The following is a 26,289-nucleotide window of genomic DNA, read 5'->3' as shown; positions in this document are numbered from 1 at the left end:
TTACGTGATCAACCAGGAATTTATTGTGAATTCTTATTGAAGCAATTTCTAGTTGGGATGTTACGGACTCAGCAATGATTTCAGTGGTAAAATGGGAGCGATAAATTAGTGCCAGGCCTCCGCCTCTCTTTTCCTTTCTGGTCCAATGAGTAATTTTATATCCTGGAGGACAAAGGTCAAGGATTATGGGATCTTTCTGATTATGAATCCAGGTTTCATTAATGAAGAGTAAGTCGAGGTTTTCTGAGGTGATCCAATCTGTTATTGTTTTGTTTATTACAGATCTGGCATTGATGTAACCTATTTGAATACTGTGGTATAGGGCTAATATAAAAGGAGAAGTGTAGATTTTCATAAGTTGTCGTACCCTAGGTAGATGGCTTTTCATACCATTTTGTTGATGACGTCCATGTGTGGATAATCTTCCTTTAGTAAGGTGGTTGTTAGTTTGGTGAGATGTGGAGTGTTTGATCAGTCTTTGGTGATTCAATATGATGGGTATGATATTATTATCCGAGAGGGGTAGAAAGTTTTAAATGAAATTTGAGTTTCCCTGTATCCATTCCTGTGTGCATCTGTCTCCTGAACTTGAACAGGTGAGGTAGATTGTCACCCAAGGATACAGAGAGCAGGGGGGGGGGGTGCATCAGGGCTCAAGAAAAAGTTTGCCACAGCATGATGTGAGTGGGAGAGTGCACATCTACTGATATCAAGAAGATGAGGGAAGGAGATTTCATATTGCTGATGTGAAAACTGGAGAGGAAGGGGGAAGGGTGAACAAGACTAGTCTGCTACCCTGTGGATCACAGAGAAAATAAAACTTATGGCCACAGGAACCTGCAAAGAGTAGTCCTCTTTGTCTGAAAGACCAGAGAACAAGAAAGTAAGGAGAACGAATCTTTTGCAGCATTTCTGGCTTTAATGTTTATTGCAAGTTTCTTATTCCCCAGACAGCACTAAGAGATCAGCAATCATGTGTCATCAAAATAATTTATGCCCAAAAAATGGAGACAAAACAGTATTTTAAAATAGATTAAATTTATTCTTACTCAAAAAAACAAAAAAAGGAGTTATATCCATTATTGTCCAAGAAACAATAAAGAGCATAAATTGGGTTTTAGGGAATAGTTAGGGTGATTTAAACATTTTGCCAATATGTACTCTCCTTCGTTACACACTTTTATTAGCAGAGTTATCTTATTACAGTGGAGATAAGTTTTACCACCCAATGTCATGAAGTGGAAGAACCTAGTATATGCTACTACAGTCATGGAATGAAATAAGGCTGGTTGGACTCATCCCCTTCACTGGAGAACATTCCAGAAGATTTGAGAACCAGTTTGGATAGCAATGCCACATCATGCTCAGAGCTGGATTCTAAATTGTAAGAATCTAGACTTCTGCACTTGGATGCATTTTGTTTCATACCTGTTCCAGACCTGGCTAAGAAAGCACCAAGTCTGGAGCTATAGTTTGAGTGGGGGAAGGGGAGGGAGAAAACTATAAAAAAAACCTATTTGAATTGTTGCTATGTAAACCCAGTTTTCTTTGAATCATCATCTTGCTGTGTAGGTTTACTTGGGAAATACGAAAAGAACATGATCCCATGTCTGGTCTTTTCGATTACCAATAAAACCACATCATTTAGAATCTTTTCTCATCAGTGTAATTGTGTTGGAAGTCTCATCCACCAACCTTACTGTTTTGCCTGTTTTTTCCTTTGGAAATACATCATTAAGAAAGTTAAATAAAAATTTTAAAAATCTTTTTTTGCCAATATGACTATACACTGTTTGGTGATGGAAAAAATACTATCTGTGCAGCTGTTGACATTAAAGATCAAGATGGATTATACCCATGATAGCTATTCTTAATGGTTATTGAATAGGCCCATCCCAGCTCTGGAGAAAAATTACCTAATAACTTACTGAACCATCCACAGAATCTATTATATCCTTGAGGCTCATGCAAACCATCTTTCTCAATTCAACTGATAAAACCCTCATCCCACCATGATGGCAGGTGCCTGCAAAGGGAAGCACAGAATCCAGAGAGCACTTGAAGAAAGATAAATCTGATGACCGTCCTTGTGCACACCTTACAGCTGTGTGATGTTCATGGAGTGTAGCACAGATCCTTTACCCTCCAGGTACAGACACCTTTGCTCTATCTCAAGGGGAAGGAGAAGATTTTATTCCCTGCTTTACAACAGATTTGCTGCATGTGACATCTCAGCAACACCGAAGCATCCTCAAAGTGGTCCACCATCTCCTGCAACACATAGGCAAATGGTGAGCTGGTGACATATTGAGATAGATTAACACACATAGATTTGGTCAGCTTATCCCAATAACAAACAGCTACACAAAAATCAAGCAAGTCTGTAATGTGTCTGAGATATAGGGGTGAATCTTTAAGAAAAGGACAACTGAAGAGGTAACTGTCAAACTTGTTGATGAAACAGACAGTACAATATTCTAATATCCTTAGTGATGCCAAAGAAAACTGGTGTCTAGAGGCTACAATATAACTGAAGAAGGGGCTTTTTATGAACTTCAATTCTTGTGCATACCTTACTGAAACAATGAGTGGTACCACTGACTGAGTGCATATCCTAAACTCTGGCACTCAAATGGCATTTTTCTCTTTAGAACTAAGGTGTGCTCCAGCTTTTTTAGCCCACTCTCCTTCAGTAGGAGGGCTGATGAGATCTTTGTCTGTGATGCAAGGTGTGCATCTATGACCCCCTTCTTCAATAATTCTGGTGTCCAATCCTCCTCACTTTTTCACTGTATCTCAGGAGATCTGAGGCAGGGTTTTTTTGTATTTTTTTTTTTAATCCAGGTAAATATGTGGGGAAAATAGAGTTATTTGCTGTGAATAAAATATTTTGGTCCCATTTCCATTCCAAAACTCTGAACGCTAAACATAAATGCTAGCAGAATGAGACTACAACAGGGGCTCTCAGCCTAGTCCTCAGGACACATCAGCCCATATAGTTGTCAGGATACCCACATCTATTATAGATATCCTGAAAACCAAATTGGCTCGGTGTATCATGAGGACTAGGTTAAGAACCACTGGCTTAGAAAGGTGTGGTAAATCTGCAAGCCTTGCTCAACTAGCCATGGTGCACACAGCTCTTATCAGGCTACAAATGAGTCATAGTTCAGAGAGGGCCAGAACCCAGCCTTTGCAAATATGTAGAATTCCCTCTCTTTCTACAGTGGGCAGACATACTGGTTACCTGAAGATCCTGGAGACACCTCCCATGCAGCTTGTCACTCAAATCCCCAACGCACCAGGCTAAGCTGATGTGGAAAGAGGAATTCTGCCAAAAGAAAGGGAAGCATGAGCTGAACATACCGTTTGTGGCACTGAGCTCACAGGCTATCTGATGTATCTATTCTCACCCTTATCTTGCCACACTTTCCTGATCATTAAATCAACCCAGACCTAGCCAAGACTAACTTACAGCAAAAAGGGAAAAAAAAGGTTACCTTATAGAAGGTCTGCAGATTAAACTCCTCTAGAACTCTGTCCACCTCAGAGATCAGTTCTAGGATCTGTGCATGCCCAGAAGAGACCGCCAAACCTAGGAATGTCCTTGGGAAGTAGGAGAGGGGAAAAAAAAAAAAGGTTCCCACTTTATGAATTTGATGACAATATCTTACTTACAAAGGACTTTTCATTTATTTGCCCTTTATTTCCTTCCTCTCCTTCATACAACAAAATTATTGATAATAGGTAGTAAAACGATGCACACATAAGACAAAATCCAGCACCCTCACATTTCCATGACACCAACTGACTGATGGTGAAAACATTTGCGTCAATAAGAAATCAGATCTCATCTGAACCTAATTAGGAGGCACAATGTCAGTTTAAGATCCAATGCTGAATGCCTTGAGTATCCGAAAAATATTGTTAACAAGAATCCACCTAAAGAACAACCTGCACCTCCATATCACAAGGGGCTGGACTTTGTGGAAATGAATTTGTGCCAGAATAAGTGTACTGTCACTGGCAGGGAGCATAACCCAGACATATAATATGGTGTGGCAGTGCACAGCACTGAATGAAACTAGGCTCAGTTTGCAATAAACACATCTACATATTCCCATACCACGCATTAATATTCCCATACATAAGTGGCAAGATTGAGAAGGCTGTGAAAATGAGAAGTACATTGACGAAATGCTTCATGAAGAGGACAACATGTAAAAACAGTATCTGATCACAAGACACTATAGGATCAAACCAAGACTCCAACTGCCCTCGAACTGAAGAACCAATATGCAGCCCTGGAAGTGGAGGAGATGGGAGCATTCCAGAGAGAGGAGGAATTGGGAGCTTGAAATCCCCAAAGTAGCTGGATCAGTAACCACAAAGAGGTGAAAGGTAGAAGTGGTTGGTGATTCCCTTCTGAGAGGTAGATAGGCATCCATCTGCAGACCAGACATGATGTCCCGGGAAGTGTGCCGTCTGTGAGGTGCCAAAATTCAAGATGATACAGAGAGCTTACCGAGACTCATCAAGCCTAATGACTTATCTAATGTTGCTCACCTATGTTGGCACAAATGATACTGCTAGATACCCCTCTGAATATATCAAAAGCAACTTCACAGCTCTGGGAGAGAGGGTGAAATAACAAATGGTAACCGAATAGGAAAGTCCTACGGGAACAACAGCAGTGCACAAATGAGTGGGAACAGAGGGAGACTAGACAAACCTCAGGATCGATGACATTAAGGATTTTTATACTACGGAATCAGTCCCGAGTACTGTGGAGGAGTGGCCTAGTGGTTAGGGTGGTGGACTTTGATCCTGGGGAACTGAGGAACTGAGTTCGATTCCCGGCACAGGCAGCTCCTTGTGACTTTGGGCAAGTCACTTAACCCTCCATTGCCTGCCGCATTGAGCCTGCCATGAGTGGGAAAGCGCGGGGTACAAATATAAAAAAAATAAATTTTACGTTATTATGTGCAGTTTTATTTTTATTTATTGCATTTGTATCCCACATTTTCCCACCTATTTGCAGGCTCAATGTGGCTTACAGAGTTTGGTTATGACATAATCATTCCATGATATCAGATACAATTAGTAATGTACAAAGATTAGGTGAGGGAAGAGAGAAGGAAGGTGTTAGGCAAGATATAAGGTGGACTGTAATAATTGGGTGAGTTGGTGAGGTAATTTGTAAGGCTATGGGTTCTCTTTGTAGGCCTTGTTGAATAGATGTGTCTTCAGAGATTTACGGAAGTTAGTTATTTCATCAATAGCTTTCAGGGCTGTAGGTAATGCATTCCACAATTATACCATATATATACCATAGCAATAAAAATCCTTAATGTCATCACTCCTGAGGTTTGTCTAGCCTCATTCCGTTTCCCAATCATTTGTGCACTCAAGAGGGTGAAATAGACAGGTGGTGTTCTCATCAATCCTCCCTGTTGAGGGTAAAGACCAAGGCAGAGAAGCTTGCATCCTGGAGATGAATATGTGGTTGCGCAGATAGTGTCAAGAGCATTTTGGCTTCCTGGACCATGGGATGTTTTTCTGAGGGCTGCTACGTAGAGATGTCTCCATCTATCAAAGAAGGGAAGAAGCGTTTTCATCAGCAGACTGGCTAACCTACTGAAGAGGGCTTTAAATTAGAATTGTTGGGGCAGGGTGATAAAAGCCTTATGTAAGTGAAGCATTAAATACCTCTACACAAATGGGATAAAAGGGGCAGCATCTGGAAAGTAGTACATACTAAAACCCGAAGTATGGGAACTAAGGAAGTGGCTGATTTAGATTTAGTGGCCATCACAGAAACATGGTTCACAAAAACTCATGACTGGGATATAGTTATACCAGGTTATAATCTATTCAAGAAAGGTAGAATAGGAAGAAAGGGAGGGGGAGTGGCATTATATGTTAAAGATAATATTAAAGCAACACAATTGCAGGACCTACAGGGTGAGAAAGAGGCACTGTGGGTCAAATCTGGAAAGAGGGAATGGCAAATGTATTTGCACTGGTGTGATATACAAGCCTCCTTCACAGACAAAAGTGGACAAAAATTTAATTGAAGACATTCAAAATATAGCTGTGAAAGGGGAAGTACTACTATAGGTGATTTTAATATGCCAGATGTTGATTGGAGTATCCCTGTTGTGGGGTCTTTTAGAAAGAGGGAGATCCTGGATTCTCTACAGGGGGAACTATTCCTGCAGTTGGTAACAGAACCCATGTGGGATGGGGCCATACTGGACTTACCGCTTACAAATGTGGAGAGCATTTCTGATGTTATAGTAGGTGATCATTGGGTATCCAGTGATCATCGGATGGTGTGGCTTAATATTAAGCTGGGTCTGGAGAGTGAAGGTTCTAGTCTTCAAACAAACCAACTTTGTTCAGATGGGGGATTACCTCAAAGAACTGCTGCCTGTATATGAACATCTGGAAGAGGTTGGAAAGCAGTAGGCAAAACTGAAAGGAGCTATTGTAAAGGCAACAAACCTTTTTGTAAGGAAAGTAAATAAAAGTAAGAGGAAAAGGAGACCACTTTGGTTCTCAAAAGTAGCAGCTGAAAAGGTAAGGAAAAAAAAAGAGATTAGTATTTATACACTATGAGAGATTGGAGAAAGAGTCAGACAGGCAACAGTATCTGGAAAAGTTAAGAGAAGCTGGTAGAGTAGTCAAGAAAGCAAAGATGCAAATGGAAGAAAAATATAACCAATACTGTAAAATGGGGGTACAAGACATTTTTTTGGATGTGTTAATGATAGGACTTAGTGCAAAAGTGGCATTGTGTGGCTCAAAGGTGAAGGGGAGGAATATGAAGAAGCTGATAAAGATAAGTCGGACTTGCTTAACAAATATGTGTGTTCTGTGTTCACAGCTCAAGGGCAGGAGCAGGACCGCAGAAGACAAGCACAAATAGGAATGGAGGGGTAGTAGACCCTGAACAATTTTCAGAGGACTGTGTTCATGAGGAGCTGGCTAAACTAAAGGTGGACAAAACGATGGGGCCAAATGGCATACATCTGAGGGTACTGAAGGAACTTAGGGACGCTCAAGCGGCTCCATTGGCTGACTTTTTCTATGCTTCTCTAGAGTCGGGAGTGGTCCCGGAGGACTGGAGAAGAGCACATGTGGTCCCTCTTCACAAAAGTGGAAGGAAGGATGAGGTAGGGAACTACAGGCCGGTAAGTCCGACTTTTGTAGTAAGAAAATTAATAGAAACGTTTTTAAAAGAGAATAGTAACTTTTTGGAATCCAATGGATTACAGGATCAGAGGCAACATGGTTTCACTAGAAGCAGGTCTTGTCAGCCAAATCTAATTTTGGTCTTTGACGGGGTGACTAGAGACTTGGATCGAGAGAGAGCACTAAATGTGGTATATTTAGAATTTAGTAAAAAAAAAAAAAAACTTTGACACGGTTCCACATAGACAACTAATAAATAAACCGAGTGCCCTAGGTATGGGCCCTAAAGTGACTGACTGGGTTAGGAAATGGAAGGCGACAGAGGGTAGTGGTAATGGAGCTCGTTCTTAGGAAAGGGATCTTACCAGTGGTGTGCTGCAAGGTTCGGTTCTTGGGCCGGTGCTTTCTAACATTTTTGTAAGCAATATTGTTGAAGGGCTGCCTGGTAAGGTTTGCCTCTTTGTGGATGATACCAAAATATGCAGACGACACCCCTGATGGTGTGGATATCATGAAGAAGGACTTAGCGAAGCTAGAGGAATGGTCTGGAATTTGGCAGCTTAGATTTAATGCTAAAAAAATACAGGGTCATGCAGTTGGGCTGCAAAAACCAGAGGGAACGGCACAGTTTAGGGGGTGAAGAACTTTTGTACAAGAAAGAGAAGCAGGACTTGGGTGTGATTGTTTGTGATGATCTTAAGGTGGCCAAACAGGTAGAAAAGGCAATAGCAAAAACTAGAAGGATGCTTGAGTGCACAGGGAGAGGAATGACCAGTAGGAAAAAGAAGGCAATGATGCCCCTGTATAAGAATAGCGAGATCTCATTTTGAATATTGTGTACAATTCTGGAGACCGCACCTTCAAACAGATATAAACAGGATGGAGTCAGTCCAGAAGGTGGCTACTAAAAATGGTCAGTGTCTTCATCATAAAGTATATGGGGGCAGACTTAAAGATCTCACTATGTAAACTTTGGAAGACAGGCAGGAGATGATAGAGACACCTAAATACCGATGCAGCATAAATGCTTAGGAGGCGAGTCTCTTTCAATTGAAAGAAAGCTCTGGAACGAGGGGACATAGGATGAAGATGAAAGGGGACAGACTCAGAAGTAACCAGAGGAAATACTTCTTCACGGAAATGGTAGTGAATTTGTGGAACGGCCTCCCGGTGGAAGTGGCAGAGATAAAAAGAGTATCTGAATTCAAGAGCGTTTGAGACAAGTACATTGGATCTCTAAGGGAGTGATAGGGAGAGTAGATGACATGGATGGACAGATTGGATAGGCCATATGGTCTTTATCTGCCTACATTTTTCTCTGCTTTTGCATCCATTTAGCAGAGCAGAAAAAAAATAAGAGGGAACAGAGAACACTACATACAGGTAGGGCCACACATACTGAGAACTTTACACTAGCCCTGAGCTCTAGAAGATCAATTCTACCCAGTTATGGTCTGATGCTAACCACTTGTGTGCCTGATTAAAGTTTGTCAAGAGAAAAAAGCTGTTGCAGTTAAGAGTCCATTAAATCCAGATATAATACATGATAGTAGTTTGTAGTAGTAGTATTGTCACGTGGAATTTTAACATAAAATAAGCACTATTCACTGTTATATCAATAGGTCTTCCTCTGTAGCATGTGCTATCCTGAAATTACCTGCTGGACTATAAAAACACTAGCAAGCTAGACACACATTTGCTTATCTGTGAGATGGTTACCTATCCTGCTGAAAATCTGTATATTGTTTTTACCAGCTCTCTCTTGTAACTCATGGTTTATTTCTGTGAAGTGGTTTCTCTTGGGACAATGTCTCCAAATGGGTTCGTTTTGCACATACCATGACGGGAATGAACCTCACTCTTAAGCCACAGTATGAGGAGTACAATCTTAGTCTCTCAAATATACTGCTAATACGAGCTGTCAAATGTGCATGGAATCAAAGAGAGTTTCCCTCGGGGGTTTATAAGAAGTAACATGTATAGGCAATCTATGCAGGTGTATTTGGAAATTCTTTTTGATGAAGCCCGTGGCAGAGGTCTGTGTAGGGCACTTTTTATAAAAATTATTAAAGAATTATAAGATTTTTATGTAACATTTTCAAAGGATTGATGATTACCAGGTTGATTGCTCTACATCTCTGCTTGCATTAAATGATTAAATAATGCTATCAAATTTAGAGAAAGGAATAATCTCTTGAAATAACACTTTATTCTTTATGCCTGTTCCTATGCAATATACTAGGCATGATACCATATTCTACAGACCTTATAGTGTGGTGTAAAAGGTTTCTGGCTCTCTTGCTCTGTAATATTCAGTCGCTAGAAGTAACATCTTTTATCTATGCAGACAACATTCAGATCCTTGGTACACTGGATTGTACTAATCAAACTGCTATCTCCACTTTCAACCATAAAATGAATGCTATCTTGGAATGGTTACAAACACACAAATTAAAGATGAATCCAGACAAGTCAAAACGCCTCTTACTTTCTAGGAAATGTACCCCAACCTTATCTACTCCAGTTTTGATCAAGAATGTCAGCATACCTTTCGGATTCACATTACCAGTATTGGGTGTTACTACTCTATATCAACAACCAAGTTTTCAATATCATGAGTCTAACACTGTGCAATATTGCTTTTCTTAAACACACAATGATTTTTCCTGTCACAAATCTTTATTAAATCTGCACTTCACATATTAGTCTACTCTCTAGTGACATCTCACCTTGATTATTTTAATGCCCTATTGAACGATATACGTGCCTCAGCTATTAAAAGACTTCAAATTGTGCAGAATGCTGCAATAAAACTACTGTTCAGTTAAAAAAAATCATGTGATCCCTTTGCTCCATGTGGAGCACTGGCTACCCATCTCACACAGGATTACCCACAGAATCTTAATTTTGTTTTTTAAAGTACATCATTCTGGCACTCCACCCTACTTATCCCATACACTCCTACTAAGCCTCTTTGGTTTTTCCCAGCAGGACCATTCCCTAGTTTTCTCATCATTTGCCTTGGTACTAAAAGAACCAAAATTTTCAGCATTAAGGGACCTACCCATTGGAATGCACTGCCCTTACCACTTTGGGTGGAAATGTTCCTTTCTAAAATTTAAAGAAGAAAGGAAGACATTTCTATTTCAGGATGCCCATGGGATATACAATGTAGTTAATTCATGTTGGATGTCTTTGCTTTTTGTCAGTTGAGAGCGCTATTCCCTGCCCGGGCTGTGCCTCTCTTCTATTTATGAAGTCACTTCCTTTCACCCTTCCTAGTTTATAATATTGTAAACTGCTCAGAATGGATTTCTGAATGGGTGGTATCAAATATTAAACTTTAAATTTCCCCATTTCTGTATATTCCTTTGCAGTCCACTAGAGGAAGAGTCTGTTCTTGTGATCCGATTAAAAGCCCTTAACACAGGGGTTCCAACCCGGGGTCTGCAGACCACTAGGTTTCAGGGGGGCCCATGAACTTAAATGGGAAAAAGTAACAACTTTATTTTCATTAACCTCTAACTGAAATGTAGTTTTCCATTCATAATGAATATAGGCAACAAAGTAATTTATAGCCTCTAGACTTCAAAAATGTTTGTTAATTTCAGTAAGTCTCACGTGTGAAATACCTTTTCTCTCCCAAAGCATGTAACTGAAATTGTCAATACATATTTGTTAAATATCTGTATTGGAACATAATAGGTTTCCTTTCTAATACAATCTATATCTATGTATTATATTTTATGCACTTTTCTGAGAAGGGGTCCCTTAGGTTTCAGCAGACTCTCAAAGGGTCAATAGCACAAAAGCGTTGAGCCCCTGCCTTAAGACTTTACAGCTGGTTCCTTGTTACAGCGTGGTCCTGAACACCTACCGAGTCTTCTCCTGGTTTGTGTAAACCTTCACCTGGTCTATGACACAGAAGAACCTGTCAAATCAATAAAAGCACAATGTCAATATTTATACAAGGAAAACATACCATGAACTACTAAAATCATGGCTTCTTTTCAGCCCTTTTCCATTGTAAACCACTCTGACCTGGTGAAAGTGCAGTATCACATATTTTATAACAATAATGAATAATGGAGTCACTCATTTGGGCCTTAAAAACAAATGTGGCACCTCTTGAATGGAATGCATAGAAACCAACTCTCACAGCACTCAGATAGAAAAGCATCCTCTGAAGTAGAGAATTGCACAGTAACAGGAATTGCAGAGATCCCATGGAAGTGTAGTCAAAATCTCTGGCAATGGCAGAATGAGGCTTGGAACCCACTGAGGGTAACTGGAGAGCCAGAATGAGGCTTGGAATGCCCAGAGAAGCAGCTAGAGCACCAGACTGAGACTTGGAACACTCACTGGTTGAATACTGAATGCCATCCAAAAAGCCGTGGGACGAAGATGGGGTCAGGGGGAAATGGAGGGCTGCGAGTAAGTAATAGCGTTCACTCCTGAGGGTACAGGTGAGGATGGAGCAGATTAGCTGTGGGGATGGAATGGATCTTAGAGCCAGATGCACAAAGGTCCCATTAAGAAACTGAGTGTAAGCCGCTGTACTTTTTTTTTTTTTTTTGTGCTCCATCTTCCCTGCCTTGTTTCTCCCCTTCTCCTACTTGCGATAATGAAGAACTGTCAGGTCCAGATTTCCCGTTAAAATTTCCACGGTAAAGGTACGGACTGCTTTTGTGCATGGGGTCGGAAACGGTAGTGCATTGCATTGAATGCACATTATAATAGTAATTAGATCATTATAATAGCTTTGCATTCCGTTTTTGTTAGCTGCTACCATGACTGGAAAATGGCTTGCAGAACCCTTTTGTGCATGTCCCGGTTTACTACTTGCGTGCTAAACCGGCTAGAATTAGTTTAAAAACCACGTTGCTGGCTCGTTTAGTGCATCCGGCCCTTAGTGGGTACAGGTGGGTATGCATGAAATTTTTGTCCCTGTGCAACTCTCTACTACAAAGCCAAGTGGAATTTTATACTGTGAATTAAGAGTCAGTAGAAAAACAAGTATAAGAATTCAGAAAAGACATACGGTCTCCCAACCCTAAGTCATGTATTCTACCCACTTCCTGGGGGGGGGGGGGGGGGGGGGAGGACGTGGGGAGATTGAGACTGGAGGAAGTGGGATTTGTTTATAGACAGATAAACTTATAGCTAAAGCTGTGCCAGTTAACAAGTAAGCCCTGGCCCCCACCTGTGAACAGGCAGCAGCCTGTCTCTCAGGGACTGCATAAAGGGATTTATCCAGTGATGACGTAGTACTACCGTCTGGGACAGGCTGATGTGAAACTCTTCCATCCTGACCAGAGATAACCCACAAGTTCGAGTGTGAGACAGGAGGAGGTCCAGCAGGTCAAAGAACTCCTCGTTGGCTTCATCTGATGGGAAAGCCATGCATTTATATCCAAAGTACTTTAATTTTATTTTTAAAATGTACAGACCGCACTATCATACCATTCTAGGTGGTTTCTTGAAAGTACATACATAATAAAAATTCCTAACAAATGACAAACAAAACTTCAAACATAAGAAACAAAATAAAAATATAAATCAGCAGGTAAAAACGATAAATCAAAAGTCCAACAGCAATCACTAAATACTAGCAAAAGTTTAAGTACAGTCTATGGCTAGACTAACCCCTCCTGTATGGTCTCTGCCCTGCCATGAAAGGAGATATGTCTTACCGGATAATTTTCTTTTCTTTAGTCAGCGTCACTGTTCTGAACCAGCGGATGTTATCCCTTCTCACCAGCAGATGGAGGTAGAGAAAATTGAATTCAACCAGTATCACCACCAGTTATAATCTGTGGTGCCCTCTAGAACAATCAAGTATGCATCTACCCAAACAGCAGAAAGTCCCTTTCTGTAACGCACCCAGTCCCATCAACCACTGCATCTACAATAAGCGAGCAAATCACCACAGAGTGGCATTTGCTACCCTGCATAAATCAGGGAATAGCCATATCATGGGAACCCCATATAGCTGCCAATTAGAATCAGATCTTACTCTTCAACTACTTCCAATGAGAAAGAGCATACCCAGAACCCTGGCAGAAAGGATGGGACTATATGCAAGGATGCCAAATCCTCCACAGGTAAAGGTACTGGCACAATAGGGCCTGAATTTCCAAGACCTTCTGAGGAGAGGCGATTGCTACCAGAAACACCGTCTTATGTGTGATGACTTTGATGGAAGCCAAGTGCAAGAGCTCAGATGGCACCCTCGACAACACAGAGACCCAAAATTGAGGTCCCACAAAGGGAAGGAAGGACGAAGTGAAGGGTGCAAGTGTGCCATTTCCTTCAGAAACTAGCCACCTCCTCATGCAAAGCCAGAGAGGTGTCCTTCACCTTCCCTGAAAGCTAGAAAGTGACGCCACTTGGACCCTAGGGAGCGCAAGGTGAGCCCCTGCTGCAGGAACCCTAAAACATCTGAAAGCTGAGCCCTCCAGTGGCAAAGGGCCCATTCCCCATACCAGGACTCAAAAACCTGCCAGACCCTCGACGTAAGTTTTCCTGGACAACAGCAGGGAGAAAACCCACACTAAGCCAAAAGGGATCCTGATCCTCCAGATCCATTGGCCCCTACCGGAGCCCCCGAACCCTGGGCAGAGGAAGAGGGCCACCTACCACAAGGCGATGGAGATCTGCATACTAAGGTCTTTGGAGCCAATCTAACACCACCAGCAAGACCAAGTAAGGATGACGTGCAATCCTGTGCAACACTTGGCCTACCAGAGGCCATGAAGGGAACACAGAGCAGCACCACTGCTGGCCATGGCTGAACCAGGGCATCTGTCCCCTGAGAAGCCGGGTCCCACCATCGATTGAAGAAGCGCTCCACCTTCATGTCAAACTAAGGAGGCCTCCAGCAGTCCACTATGAGCCGAAAGGCTTGATGCCCAGCTCTCACTCTCCCGGATCCATTAGAATGAATGAGAAAATCCTCTTGTACATTGTCCTTGCCTGCAATATGGACCGCTGAAAGCCTGCAGATATGTTTCCGCCCAGCAGCAGAGACTCGCTGCCTCTAGCGGAGTGGCCCGACTCCAGGTTCCACCCAGCCTGTTGCTGTACACTGCTGCCGTCACATTGTCAGACATCACTCTGACCGCTTTCTCTTCCAAGAGTGGCTGAAACTCCAGCACAGCCAATCGGACCACCTGGGTCTTCAGGCAGTTCATGGCTGGACCAGGTGCCCTATGCTACTCGCCCCAGTGAGCTCCCCAGCAGAGACTCGCATCAGTGATGACCAGCACCCACTAAGGAGGATCCAGAGGGAGCCTGGCCATCAGCGTAAGACTGAGGTCCTGAAAGGCCAGAGCCCACTGGGACAAAAGGGCCCGCTGCAGAGGGCACATATAAGCTCTTGCTCAAAGTACCATCTCCAGAGTCACTGCCATGGAGCCCAGGAGCTGCGAGTAGTCCTAGACTGTGGGCTGCGGAAGCTCGTACAACTGACGGTTCTGCTCCTGAAGCTTCTCCGTGCGCTCCTCCAGCATTCGTCGAAGCAAACTCCCAGGTACTCCAGAACTTGAGATAGACATAGATGGCTCTTGGAATGATTCACGGCCCACACCAGGAACACCAGAAGGTAGATGACCCGATCAGTTGCACAACAGGCCTCTGCTGCTGAATCTGCCCGAGTCAGTCAGTCATCCAGGTATGGGTGAACCCGATCTCCTCGGTGCCGAAGATGCGCTGCCACCACCATCACCTTGGAAAAATGTGTGTGGTGCCGTAGCCAGGCTAAAAGGCAAGACCTGAAACTGAAAAAGCTTGCCCAACATACAGAAGCATAGAAATCTCCTGTGATGATCCACAATAGGGATATGGAGAGAAGCCTCCATGAGGTCCAGGGAAGTCAGGAACTCCCCCAGAAGCACAGAAGCCATAACTGAGCGCATCTCCACTTGAAAGTGTTTGTCCCAGAGGCAAGCATTGACCACTTTGAGGTCCAAGATAGGACGGAAGGAGCCACCTTTCTTCGGGACGACAAAATAAAGGGAGTACTGTTCCCAGCCAAGGGCTTCAGAGCTGAACTGCAGGGCGAGACCATGAAGGCGTCAAACACCAGACAGGCCAACTCCAGAGAGAATACCCCCTGCTGACCACCTCCAGGACCCATTTATCCAAGGTGATACGGGCTCACTCATCCCAGAAGAAAGACGGCCTGCCTCCCACCGGCACAGACGAGGGGTCTGGTGCACCCTCATTGGGCAGAATAGGGGGCCGCGGCTCCGTGGGAGGCACCAGTTGGGCTGGATCTTTTGGGGCCTCAAAAGGAAACCTGACTGAATGGCCTGCCCTTGCCAGCCCCCCCCACCCCCGAAACGTAGAGTTGCAGGTGGGTTGAAACCATCCTGACCCTCTAAGTGCGCCCCTTAAAAGCAAAGGAACGCTGAGAGAGAGTGTCTTTCTGCCACAGCTCAGGAAGCCAGAGAGACCGTGTCTCCCCATATTCTTCACAAGCCTCTCCAGGTCCTCTCAAAACAACAACTGCCCTCCCTAAGGGGCAGCTGACTCAACAGCTATTTGGAAGCTACATCTGCCACCCAGTAGCAAAGCCACAATCACCACCACATCACCAGCGTCCAACCACCAAAGCAGCCACTGAGTGGGAAGCTAAATGAACCAGATCATATAGAACGTCCACCAAAAAGGCTGTTTTCGACTCCAGGCAAGCCACCTCCGGGGATTCTGGGAGCTGCTGCAACAATTAAAGCATGGCACTTGCCATGTAACTGCCACAAATGGTGGTCTGAATACTGGTCGTTATCACAGAAAAGGCAGGCAGAGCTGCTGCTCCACCTTCTCATCATGGAGCTACTTCAGAGCCGAGCGTCCACCTTAGGAAAATGCCAAACCCTTTCAACCCCCTCTAGAGCAATGATATAAAGGTGATCCAGAATCTTGGCACCATGGGGATCATTTGGATTTTCCCACTCCGCCATCATCATGCGGATAAAAGCCCTGTGCAGAAGAAAATGCTCAGGGGGCCCAGCGAGCCCCTCTAGCAATGGATCCCCCCTCAATGGGGGCCGCAGCCAAAGTTCACAGCATAGAAAAGGCCTTAGTAATCTCGCCAATAAGATGAGAACGCTCCTCTCACAGAAAGAGACGGATCACATGGGACTGCTCCTCCTCAGTTTCCTGAGACGGGGGAGCCTCAGACTCCGAGTCCCCTGTAGAGTCTGAGAAGACCTTGGAGTCCTCTTCTGCCTCCTCCAAGGGAATCGGTGCCTTGGGCACCCTTCCCTCAGTCCTATGCCTCTTAGAACCCAAACTGGGGCCACCACCAGAGAGAGAGGGACCGCCGTCCAAATTCAACTGCTGTCAGACCAACTGTGCCAAGCTCTGGAGCTAAAACGCTCCAGGGGCCCCATTGGAACCTCCCATAAACAGACCTGAGGGGGGTAGGGGAGGTAGGCCCTCCACCCCTCTCGAGCCAGGAATTGAAATCCCCATGGAATAGAAAATGGCCATTATTCCCGCCAAAATTGGGACCATGGGTCCTGATGCCTCGGGGGGAGGGGGTAGAGGAAGACCCATGAACTCTGGAGGCCTCCCCAACCTCTCCCTGGGGCCGTTTCCGAAGTCAGAAACAACCCATTGCACTGTGTGCACACAGATGAGCTGCTGGTTCCTGCACAGAGAGAAGTGCTTCCCAGAGGGTATCCCCAGCTATGTGTCAGGCAGGTGAGGGCCTGACACGCTGCCTAAACCTGCCTTGACTCAGGGAACCCAGATGCTGCTCCATCCCAGGCCTTCTGGGGGGTGCAAATTGCCTTAATTACAGGGAAATCCATCAACCACAAGGTAGGGGGGATTTCCCCATTCAGAGCTGCTCTGCTTTTTTTTTCTTCTTAAAGTGACAGGAACAGCAAAAAAGTCGTATTCACCAAGGCATGGAAAAGGGCTGTCTGGGTAATTTAAGAACCTGAGAGCTGTAGAGGGAGCCCACGGGGGACAAACCCAAACAGGGTGAATATGCAATAGGGTGGGAGGATGGGGATCCACACCCCTCAGGCGAGATCCTTCTGGTCCAAGCCAAAGCCTCCCCCAGAGGCACTAAGGAGTATGACTGGGGGTCTGCACAGCTCAACCACGTATTGCCCAGAGACTGTGACCTGGAAGCAGCCATTAGGCTCAACCACACTGTGCAGCTGCGACCAGCAGAGTGGGGAGCTAGGCCAGGGACACAGCACAACCTATTACCTGCTAGAAGATAGAGAAAAATATTAGATTGTTCCAGAGAGCACAATAGATTATAACCGGTGATGTCACTGGTCAAATTCAGTTTTCTTTACCTCCATCTGCTGGTGGGAAAGGATAACACCCGCTGGTTCAGAACAATGTAAGCTGACACTAAGAAAAGGACTTATGTTCCTGCAAAACCCGTTTCTGTCTCAGTGGCACAGAGAGGAAATAAACATCCAATACTGTCTTCCCCATTTTTGATCTTCAGAATAACAACCAGTCTGAAGAAGTCAAGTCCCCTCCCCTTTTGAGATACAGAATTACATCATGATAAGCAAGCTTTACTTACATGGCATGTAGACATATGTTGCCCAGTTGCCTCGCTCATGAGGGAAGCTGCGCACACGTCCACCATGCTGGGCACTGTCATCACTACAGTGTTCTTCCTTGCTATCTTGGAACATGTTCAATACACTGTCTGGCACTGGCAAGCAGATCTGGGACCTACTGTGAGCAGACAGAAAACTGTTAGAAGGGGAAAGAGGCAGGGTACATTTCACACAAGCGATGTATGAATTAGAGAACCATACACCCATACAAGAACCCACCAGCAGAAACCTGGCACTTGCAGGAGCTATGACTCTAGATCCATGGGGGTCAGGGTTGAGCTTAAACCCGGGTCACAAGCAGACACATGAAGGAGCAAAGTGGTTTCAAGATGAAGCAGTTGCAAAATTCAACTGCAAGCATCTGGGTCTGGTTTGAAATGCCGTGTTTGAAAAATGTACAGCAGTAAGTGAGAGCTAACTGAACCAGACTGTCAGGGAGATGCTCCTGTTTTAGAAACCAGGCACATCCAATTCCTCTGTAGCACCCATATCAGGTTTTCTGATCCAGGATTTGCTTTCCTGGCTTAACATAACAAATACAAAGACCAGGGGACACTCAATTAAATTACATGGAAATAAGATAGGAGGAAATATTTGTTTTTACTCAAAGAATAGTTAAGCTCTGGAACTTGCTGCCAGAGGATGTGGTAACAGTGGTTAACATATCTTGGTAAAAAAAAAAAAAAAAAAAGGTTTGGACAAGTTCCTGGAGGAAAAGTCCATAGTCTGTTGAGTTGGACGGGGGAAGCCACTGATTGCCCTGGGATTGGTAGCATGGAATGTTGCCACAATTTGGGTTTCTGCCAGGTACTTGTAACCTGGATTGGCCACTGTTGGAAAAAGGATACTGGGCTAGATGGACCATTGGTTTGGTCTGACCCAGTATGGCTACTCTTATGTTCATACATATTCATTGTGGATATCCTGAAACCTGACTGGCAAGGGGGTACTCCAGGACCGACTTGGGAAACACTGCTTTTAAGGAATTCAACAAAGAAAGAGAACAGTCAGTAGGCATCTAGAGAAAAGGGCATTAGCACTGGACACACTAGCCGACACATGGATTTCAGCAATGATTCCAGATAAGCAATTTGTAAGTATCCAACAGCTTCAGCTATGGGCCCTAAAGCAAGTGCCTGTGTTCATAGGTGCCAACTCTATTGAACAAACTGCTTATGTCAGGGAAGGGTAATTTCTGTAGGGTTCAGCACCCCCAACTTTTCTGAAAAGTTGGCTCCTATGATGGGGGTGGGGGGGGGGGTGGGCGGTTGATACAGAAACACACAGCACATCTGCATGCATTTTTATGGCTCCACAGTGAAGAGAAGTGTTTCATGCAAAAATTATCGCTGCTTGAATATGAGTGTAGGACACTGGTGCACAGCATATTAAAATAAGTGGTAATGAGGCTATTATCTATCCAGCTTCAAAATAGAAGTATGCAGAAGACTAAGGCACGTACAATGCTAAAACTTGAATGCTAGGTCTGAGGAGATGTAGAAGTGTTATTTATTCATCATTTTTAGTTTTAGCTCATGCCTTTCCAGTGGTAGTTTCAATGCGAGTTCCATTCAGGTGCAGTAGGTATACTTCCCTGTCCCCAGAGGGCTTACAGTCTAAGGGGCCATTTTAGTAAAGCTTAACATGTGCCGACGACACTGTGTGCCAAATGTTCATTAGTGCGCGCTAAGCTTTAGTAAAAGGAACCTAAGTTTGCACTTGGACGTCACTTGACCGTCCATTGCCTCAAGACTACAAAGAGTGTCAGTGGGATTCAAACTCCGCTTTCTCTAACCACTAGTTTTGTCTTGAGTATAACAGTACCCACAACTTTGAAGACAGAAAGTAAGGTGACAGTTTTGCATACAGGTCCAAGCAGGGAAAATTACATATATATATTTTTTTCTCTGCTTGGACCTGTGTGTAAAACTGGGGCACAGCCAGTATATATATATATATATATATATATATATATATATATATATACACACACATGTACTTGACTGTTGTTCTGTATTAGCAAAAGTTTATATGCAAGAAAGTTTTGCGAGGCTAACTTTTACCCACAGAATAACATTGCAGCACACATGAAGATGTGCGCTGGCCAGGGCGTAGCTACGGGTGGGCCTGGGTGGGCCCAGGCCCGCCCAGCGCCAGCTCCCATTGCCGGCCACTGCTGCTTTTCCTGATGAGCAGCAGGGCCGGCGCTACAAAAAGAAAAAGCGCTCAGCTAACTGAGCTGAGCGCCAACGCTAACGACGACTCGACGAGAAAAAATGTTTTTAAAAAAACGCGGCACCGCAGGCAGCCTCGAAGCATTGGCTGCTGGCTCTGCAGGCTCCGCCTGTCTCTTACGTCACTGCCCCTGGAGCGAAGCAGGGGCAGTGACGTAAGAGACGGGAGGAGCCTGCAGAGCCAGCAGCCAATGCTTCGAGGCTGCCTGCGGTGCCGCGTTTTTTAAAAAACATTTTTTCTCGTCGAGTGAGTTGTAGTTTGCGTTGGCGCTCAGCTCAGTCAGCTGAGCGCTTCTTTTTGTAGCGCCGGCCCTGCTGCTCATCAGGAAAAGCAGCAGTGGCCGGCAATGGGAGCTGGGGCAGGTGGGCCTGAATCGGGAGAGGGAAAACGGATGGGAGGATGGGGAGAAAGAGGGAAAACGGAAGGATGGGGAGAGAAAGAGGGAAAACAGATGGGAGGATGGCAGAGAAAGAGGGAAAACGGAAGGATGGGGAGAGAAAGAGGGAAAACAGATGGGAGGATGGCAGAGAAAGAGGGAAAACGGAAGGATGGGGAGAGAAAGAGGGAAAACAGATGGGAGGATGGCAGAGAGAGGGAAGGATGGGGAGAGAAAGAGGGAAAACGGAAGGATGGGGAGAGAAAGAGGGAAAACAGAAGGATGGGGAGAGAAAGAGGGAAAACAGAAGGATGGGGAGAGAAAGAGGGAAACAGATGGGAGGATGGCAGAGAAAGAGAGAAAATGAAAGGATGGGGAGAGAAAGAGGGAAACAGATGGGAGGATGGCAGAGAAAGAGGGAAAATGAAAGGATGGGGAGAGAAAGAGGGAAAACAGAAGGATGGGGAGAGAAAGAGAGAAAACAGATGGGAGGATGGCAGAGAAAGAGGGAAAATGGAAGGATGGGGAGAGAAAGAGGGAAAATGGAAGGATGGGGAGAGAAAGAGGGAAAACAGATGGGAGGATGGCAGAGAAAGAGGGAAAACAGATGGGAGGATGGCAGAGAAAGAGGGGAGATGGATGAAAGGATGTAGAGAAAAAGGGGAGAGACTGGAAGGATGTGGAGAGAGAAGGGACACTGAACAGAAAAGGGTAGAGAGACATTAGATGGAAGTATTAGGAGAGAGGGTAGATGAGTGGAAGGATGGGGAGAGAAAGAGGGAAGACGCTGGATGGAAGGGTAGGGAGAAAGAGGTGACACGATGGAAGGATGCAGAAAAAAAGAGGGGAGACTATTGGAAGGATGGGGAGACAGAGGGGAGAGACTGGAAGGATGGGGAGAGAAAGAGGAGAGCTGCTGGATGGAAAGGGGGAGTAGTGAAAGATTGGAGAATAAGAGGAAGGGGCATGGGGAGAACAAGGGTGAGAAAAAGATGAAAAGCCATAAGTAGATGAAGGAAATTAAAGAACGGATAGTAAGAATGAATTAAATCTGGACACAGAGAGAGGCAGAAAAATATTGAAGAAAGCAAAGAAAAAGGAGAGAAAAATGACAAATGGCCAGGAAACCCTGGCAGAAGAGTTAAGCGAAAACGAAGGAAAGCAGAATCTAGAGACTGGGAGCAACACAATGAGAAAAAGTAAATGGCCATACAACAAAGGTAAAGAAAATAATTTTATTTTTAATTTAGGATAAAGTAATATGGTGTTAATAAAGTTTCAGAGACCAATACTTCCTTCCTTAGGTCAGGAGAGGATACCGTAACAGCATTATACTGACCTGAGGCAGGAGGTTTTGGCCTCTGAAAGCTCACTGAAAAGGATTAGGCTATTAAATAAATTGTCTGAAATCTGATGCACTGAAAAGCAGCACTTTACCCTGTGTGACAAATGCATCTAAGTGTGACTACATTTTGCTGGGGGGGGGGGGGGGGGGGGGGGGAGAGAGAAAATTTTGTGCCCACCCACTTTGGGTTCAGGCCCACCCAAAATTGGCAGTCTGGCTACGCCACTGGCGCTGGCACACTCATTTTGCTCAGACATGCACACAGTACTAGCTGTCCTCAGCACAGAACCTTGGGGGGGGGGGGGGGGGGTCGATGCTCAAAGCCACCTGCAGGTGGGCTAGATGGACCACTGAGCTGACCCAGTATGGCTATTCTTCTGTTCTCATGGGCCCACAATGCAACAGCAATGCAAAAAAAAAAAAAAAAGAATAGCACCGCAATACTTGAAGCAATCATATTTGCAGTTAAATCATGCTATTAAACAGAAAACTTGTGGCTAATGGGGAGGAGGAACGTGCCCGACACATGCACACAAAGGTTCTGTGGTAAGCATGGCTCTTGTGTATACACTGAGATAAACGGAAGTGTCAGCACACATCAGCACTTATTCTTCAGCCCCTAAATATGAGGCTCACAAATATTACTAGCACATGGAATTTTTGCAAGGCTCATATTTAAGGTGTACAACAACAGGCTGGATATGTGCTTTTAATTTCGGTTTTGCTCAGACATATGCACGTTTATTACTTCTCATCTGTCTTTAAAACTTGCAGGAGCCTCCTTCTGCTTGTAAAAGAAGACAAAACCAGCAGTTCAATGCAGTGGTGTAGCCACCGGGAAGGGGGGGGGGCCTCGGCCCCCTCACCTTTGGCTCACAACCCTTCTGCCTTCATGGTCAAAGATGTCGCTTACCCGAGTCACACCTGCAGCGCTACTTAATTCACTCAGGAATGCATCGGCTGCTAATGCCGGCTCTTCCATGCACATTCAGTTCAGGTCTGATAATGCATGGGACAACCGGCAAGAGCAGCCAAAGCCCAAAGCATGCCTGAGTGAATTAAGTGCCACTGCAGTCGCGAACCTGGCAGATGTCTCTGGCTGGCAGGGCTTGGTATCCCCACCAGCAGAGGTAATATTGCAGCGGGCGGGGAGGGAAATAATATTGGGATCCCCCCGCCAAAAAAAAAAAAACAGACTTCTGGCTATGCCCCTGGTTCAATGTGAAAAACTGACAAAAAAAATCCTCTCCTCAAAACCTTCTATGCTGCCCCTGAAGAGGCGAAAACTTTGTTCTAGGCCATCATTTCCTTCTATGCATTACAGTGCTTCCATTTGTGCACTGCAAAGGAATACTTACTGACCTCATTATCATCCATTTTAATATATTTCAATACTGTTTGCAACCATCAGTATTGTGCAAATTTATACTCACACGAGCCCTCTGTGTATTAGGTGTACAATAATATGCACGCACACCCAGCAACTGCATGCTTATGCTCGCGACAGCTTAGAGCATCAGTCCCTTTGAATTTACACATGATTAGTTTACTGAATCAGCAACTTTCTTCTTAATGTGACTTCCATGAAAAGGGCCTCTGCTGCAGGCAGAAGGTGGGAGGATTTCCAGGGAGGACACTAAGACAAAAGGGGCTGAGACTGCCAGCCTAGTGGGTGGTTTTGTGAAGGGCCAATCAATAATAAAAAAGACACTGCTTGGAGAAATTATTTACCTGCTTACAGTACTGGCCACAAGGGCAAAGCCAGACTTCGTGGTTGGAGGGAGCCAGAACCCGAGGTGTGGGGGGGGCACATTTTGGTCTGCCGCCCCAGTGCTACCACCCCTACCCACTGCCACAAAAATACCTTAGCTGGAGGGGTCCCCAACCCCTGCCAGCTAAAGCCTTGTCCAGCGCTGGGCTCTGGCGCCGCCACGTTGCCTGCCCTGCTCTCTCTTACCCTCACATCCTGCATGCCAGATGTGAGGATAAGAGCAGGGCAGGCAACGCAGCGACCAGCGCTGAACAAGGCTTCAGCTGGCAGAGGTTGAGGACCCCCACCAGCAAAACCAGGGGCCCAGACCCCCGTGGCCCCACATAGCTACGCCACTGGCTGGATATGGGCAGCTGTTAGGGTGGTGGTAGGTGTTGTTTGAAGACTACTTCCCTGTGCGTGTTAGTGGAGAGACTGTTACCAGCCCATGGTCTTTGTGCTGGGCAGGGATGGGGACAGCTGGTTTGGGGTGATCAGGTGAGGGAGAGTAAAAATTACTGCTGTTTGAGACTACTGGGGAAGGATTGGCGGATTTTTTTTTTTTGTTGCGAGGTAATTACTGTCCCTTGAGAATATATTGGAAGAATGTTGAGAGGGGCTTAGTAATTACTGTACCTTTCAGATTATAACTGGGGGAGGATTAGTAGATTGGGAGGGGGTAATTACTGTTCATTTGGAAGTATTATGGGAAAACTGGTGGATTTAATAGGGTTGGGAGGAGAATAACTCCCTTCAAGAGAATTATTAGGTGATTTGCAAGGACATTGGTGAGGAACTCCCTCTAGCCCTCAGTCTCTTGTATTCTTTTTCGAGGTCACATCATGTCATCAGATGAAGGAAAGCTTTTTAATTGGTGGGCTGAGTTTCACTACCGATGAGAGCCTGGAGCAGGTTTTTTGCAAGTTATGGCCAGATATCAGAAGGTGAAATTGTTTTATGCGAATAAGGCTTAAACAACCTCTTGCGGAAAAATCTTAGATGATTTGAGCCACAGAGAGTTGGGGAAAGCTATTGATGATGGTCTCTATGGGTCAGCCAAAAGTACACTGAAAGCTTATACCTTAGTAACAGGTATGTGGCCATGAAGTCTGATGCTCAGCTTATTTTTATCACATTTCGGACCCTCCTTGCTAAAGAAGTAACATTACAGCGTTCCTGTCTGGATCTTGCTACTTAAGCTAAGTGCTTATACAAATTTATTTTAAAGTCTACTTATTATGAAAAAATTAAAAATTAAGATAGTTTGAAAATATTATATCATTGAAGATTTCAGTGCACACTGTCACATTATTAAAAATGGGAGAAGGTTTTTTTTTTTTTATAGGTTTAGCTAGGTCATAAACCTCTAGTATCTTGAATGGAATGGAAGGGGACCCCCCTCCCCCAGCTCCTCACATAGCTATTTTTTATGTCAAAACTGTTGATTTTGGGGCATGAATTGGGCTGGAAAATTTTTAGCCACCTGGCTACTCTGACTTTAGTAGCCCACCGTCACCAAGACCCATTGTACCAAGGAGAAAGTCCTGAGAACCAAAGCTCAAAGATTTTGCAGTGTGATGATTGAAACCCTTGCTACAGTGCAGCAGGTGCCTGCAGTTAGTTCCTGCACTGGGACTAAGGAGGAGCGTCTGAAGAAGACAACACCAGAGGTAGAAATGAGAGTTTCTCACTTTTGGCAGGACTTTCATTTCGCTGTGAAGGACCCTGTTCTGGGATGTGACAGTGCAACTGAATGTGGAGATGATCATGGCAGAGTTTATTTTGTTCTGGTTAGCAAATAGCGGAGATTTAAGATGGAACTGTGAATTTAAATGCCCCAATATGAAGTGGAGACTAGTTTTGGGTCGTGCTGACCACCTAAGAAAGACACCCTGAACTGTACAGACCAAGTTGAGAAGTTTATTGAACTGTTTTTTTGTTTCCCCCCCCCAAGTTAGTGCTAGTAAAGGAAGTTGAAATATGGACACTGCTGCCTATTTTGTGTGTAAATTAGATAAGTGCCCAGAAATGAGTACCCTTCAGCCTACAAGGATTTAGCCTGGACCCAACCTACACCAGTACATTCTGGTCCCAGAGTGCCTCAGCCAAACAGAATGGCTGGAGCCTGTGAACTGAGTGAGTGGGAACAGAGTTACATTAAATTTGTGTTTAAAGTCATGTGCTCAATGCAGCTCTAACTCACAGCTTTCTGTCTGTCCTAGGTTAAAAACTGGTTGATTGGGAGGTGAAATCAAGTTATGATAAAGAGAGCTTACTCTGCGGAAAAGGCGTTACCTACGATGTGCCAATTTTAGTGTACATTTTTTTTTTAGCTGGGTCTATTGCATGTCATTTGGCATTAGGAAGCAAAACACTTTTGCATTATACCTGTCTCAGAAATCCCCGCGCTAAGCTTTAGCGCACGATTAACACAAGGTAACTGCATCAACCCCAGAAGCAGCTGAACCTGTCTGAAACTTCCCCCACCTTGTGAAACCCACCTTGTCTGAGGGACATCGTGGAGGACCTCAGACTTCCCTAATTCACCGTCAGAGCTGTTTTTCTTTTGTACTTTCTCATAGCAACCCGAAATCTGCGCACTTGTTTCGTCCTCTGAGCTGGAGCTGCTGCTGTAGCCCACCAAGACCTGGCTGCTCATAGGTGTTCTGTTCTATCTCTTCATACGCATCCCCCAAAACAAAAGCTTTCATCGTCTCCGCGAGCTTGGCAGCAACTTGTGTCACCCTCTATCCACTCCGCCCGAAAACGTGAAGAGACTCACACACAG

The 26,289-nt window shown here is 44.7% G+C and overlaps 1 protein-coding gene across 2 annotated transcripts; it reads right to left on the bottom strand.

Annotated features, from left to right (window-relative positions):
• Nucleotides 1-1,018: 1,018 nt before the first annotated feature.
• USB1 (U6 snRNA biogenesis phosphodiesterase 1) lies at nucleotides 1,019-26,289 on the bottom strand. Of its 2 annotated transcripts, none has more exons than XM_030203582.1 (7): nucleotides 26,003-26,289; nucleotides 17,756-17,913; nucleotides 12,401-12,584; nucleotides 11,075-11,128; nucleotides 3,501-3,606; nucleotides 3,248-3,331; nucleotides 1,019-2,271 (listed from the first exon to the last, which is right to left on the bottom strand). In XM_030203582.1, exons 1-7 carry the CDS (start codon nucleotides 26,158-26,160, stop codon nucleotides 2,167-2,169), a joined length of 849 nt encoding a protein of 282 aa, XP_030059442.1. In that variant the 5' UTR covers nucleotides 26,161-26,289; the 3' UTR covers nucleotides 1,019-2,166. The 2 variants fall into 2 exon arrangements, with proteins under 2 accessions (XP_030059442.1, XP_030059443.1); XM_030203583.1 differs by having other exon boundaries at nucleotides 17,756-17,910.

This window comes from Microcaecilia unicolor, chromosome 5 (assembly GCF_901765095.1).
Source record: "Microcaecilia unicolor chromosome 5, aMicUni1.1, whole genome shotgun sequence".
NCBI lineage: Eukaryota > Metazoa > Chordata > Amphibia > Gymnophiona > Siphonopidae > Microcaecilia > Microcaecilia unicolor.
The sequence above is the reverse complement of the archived record's forward strand: the minus strand, read 5'-3'. Positions and strand labels throughout refer to the sequence as shown.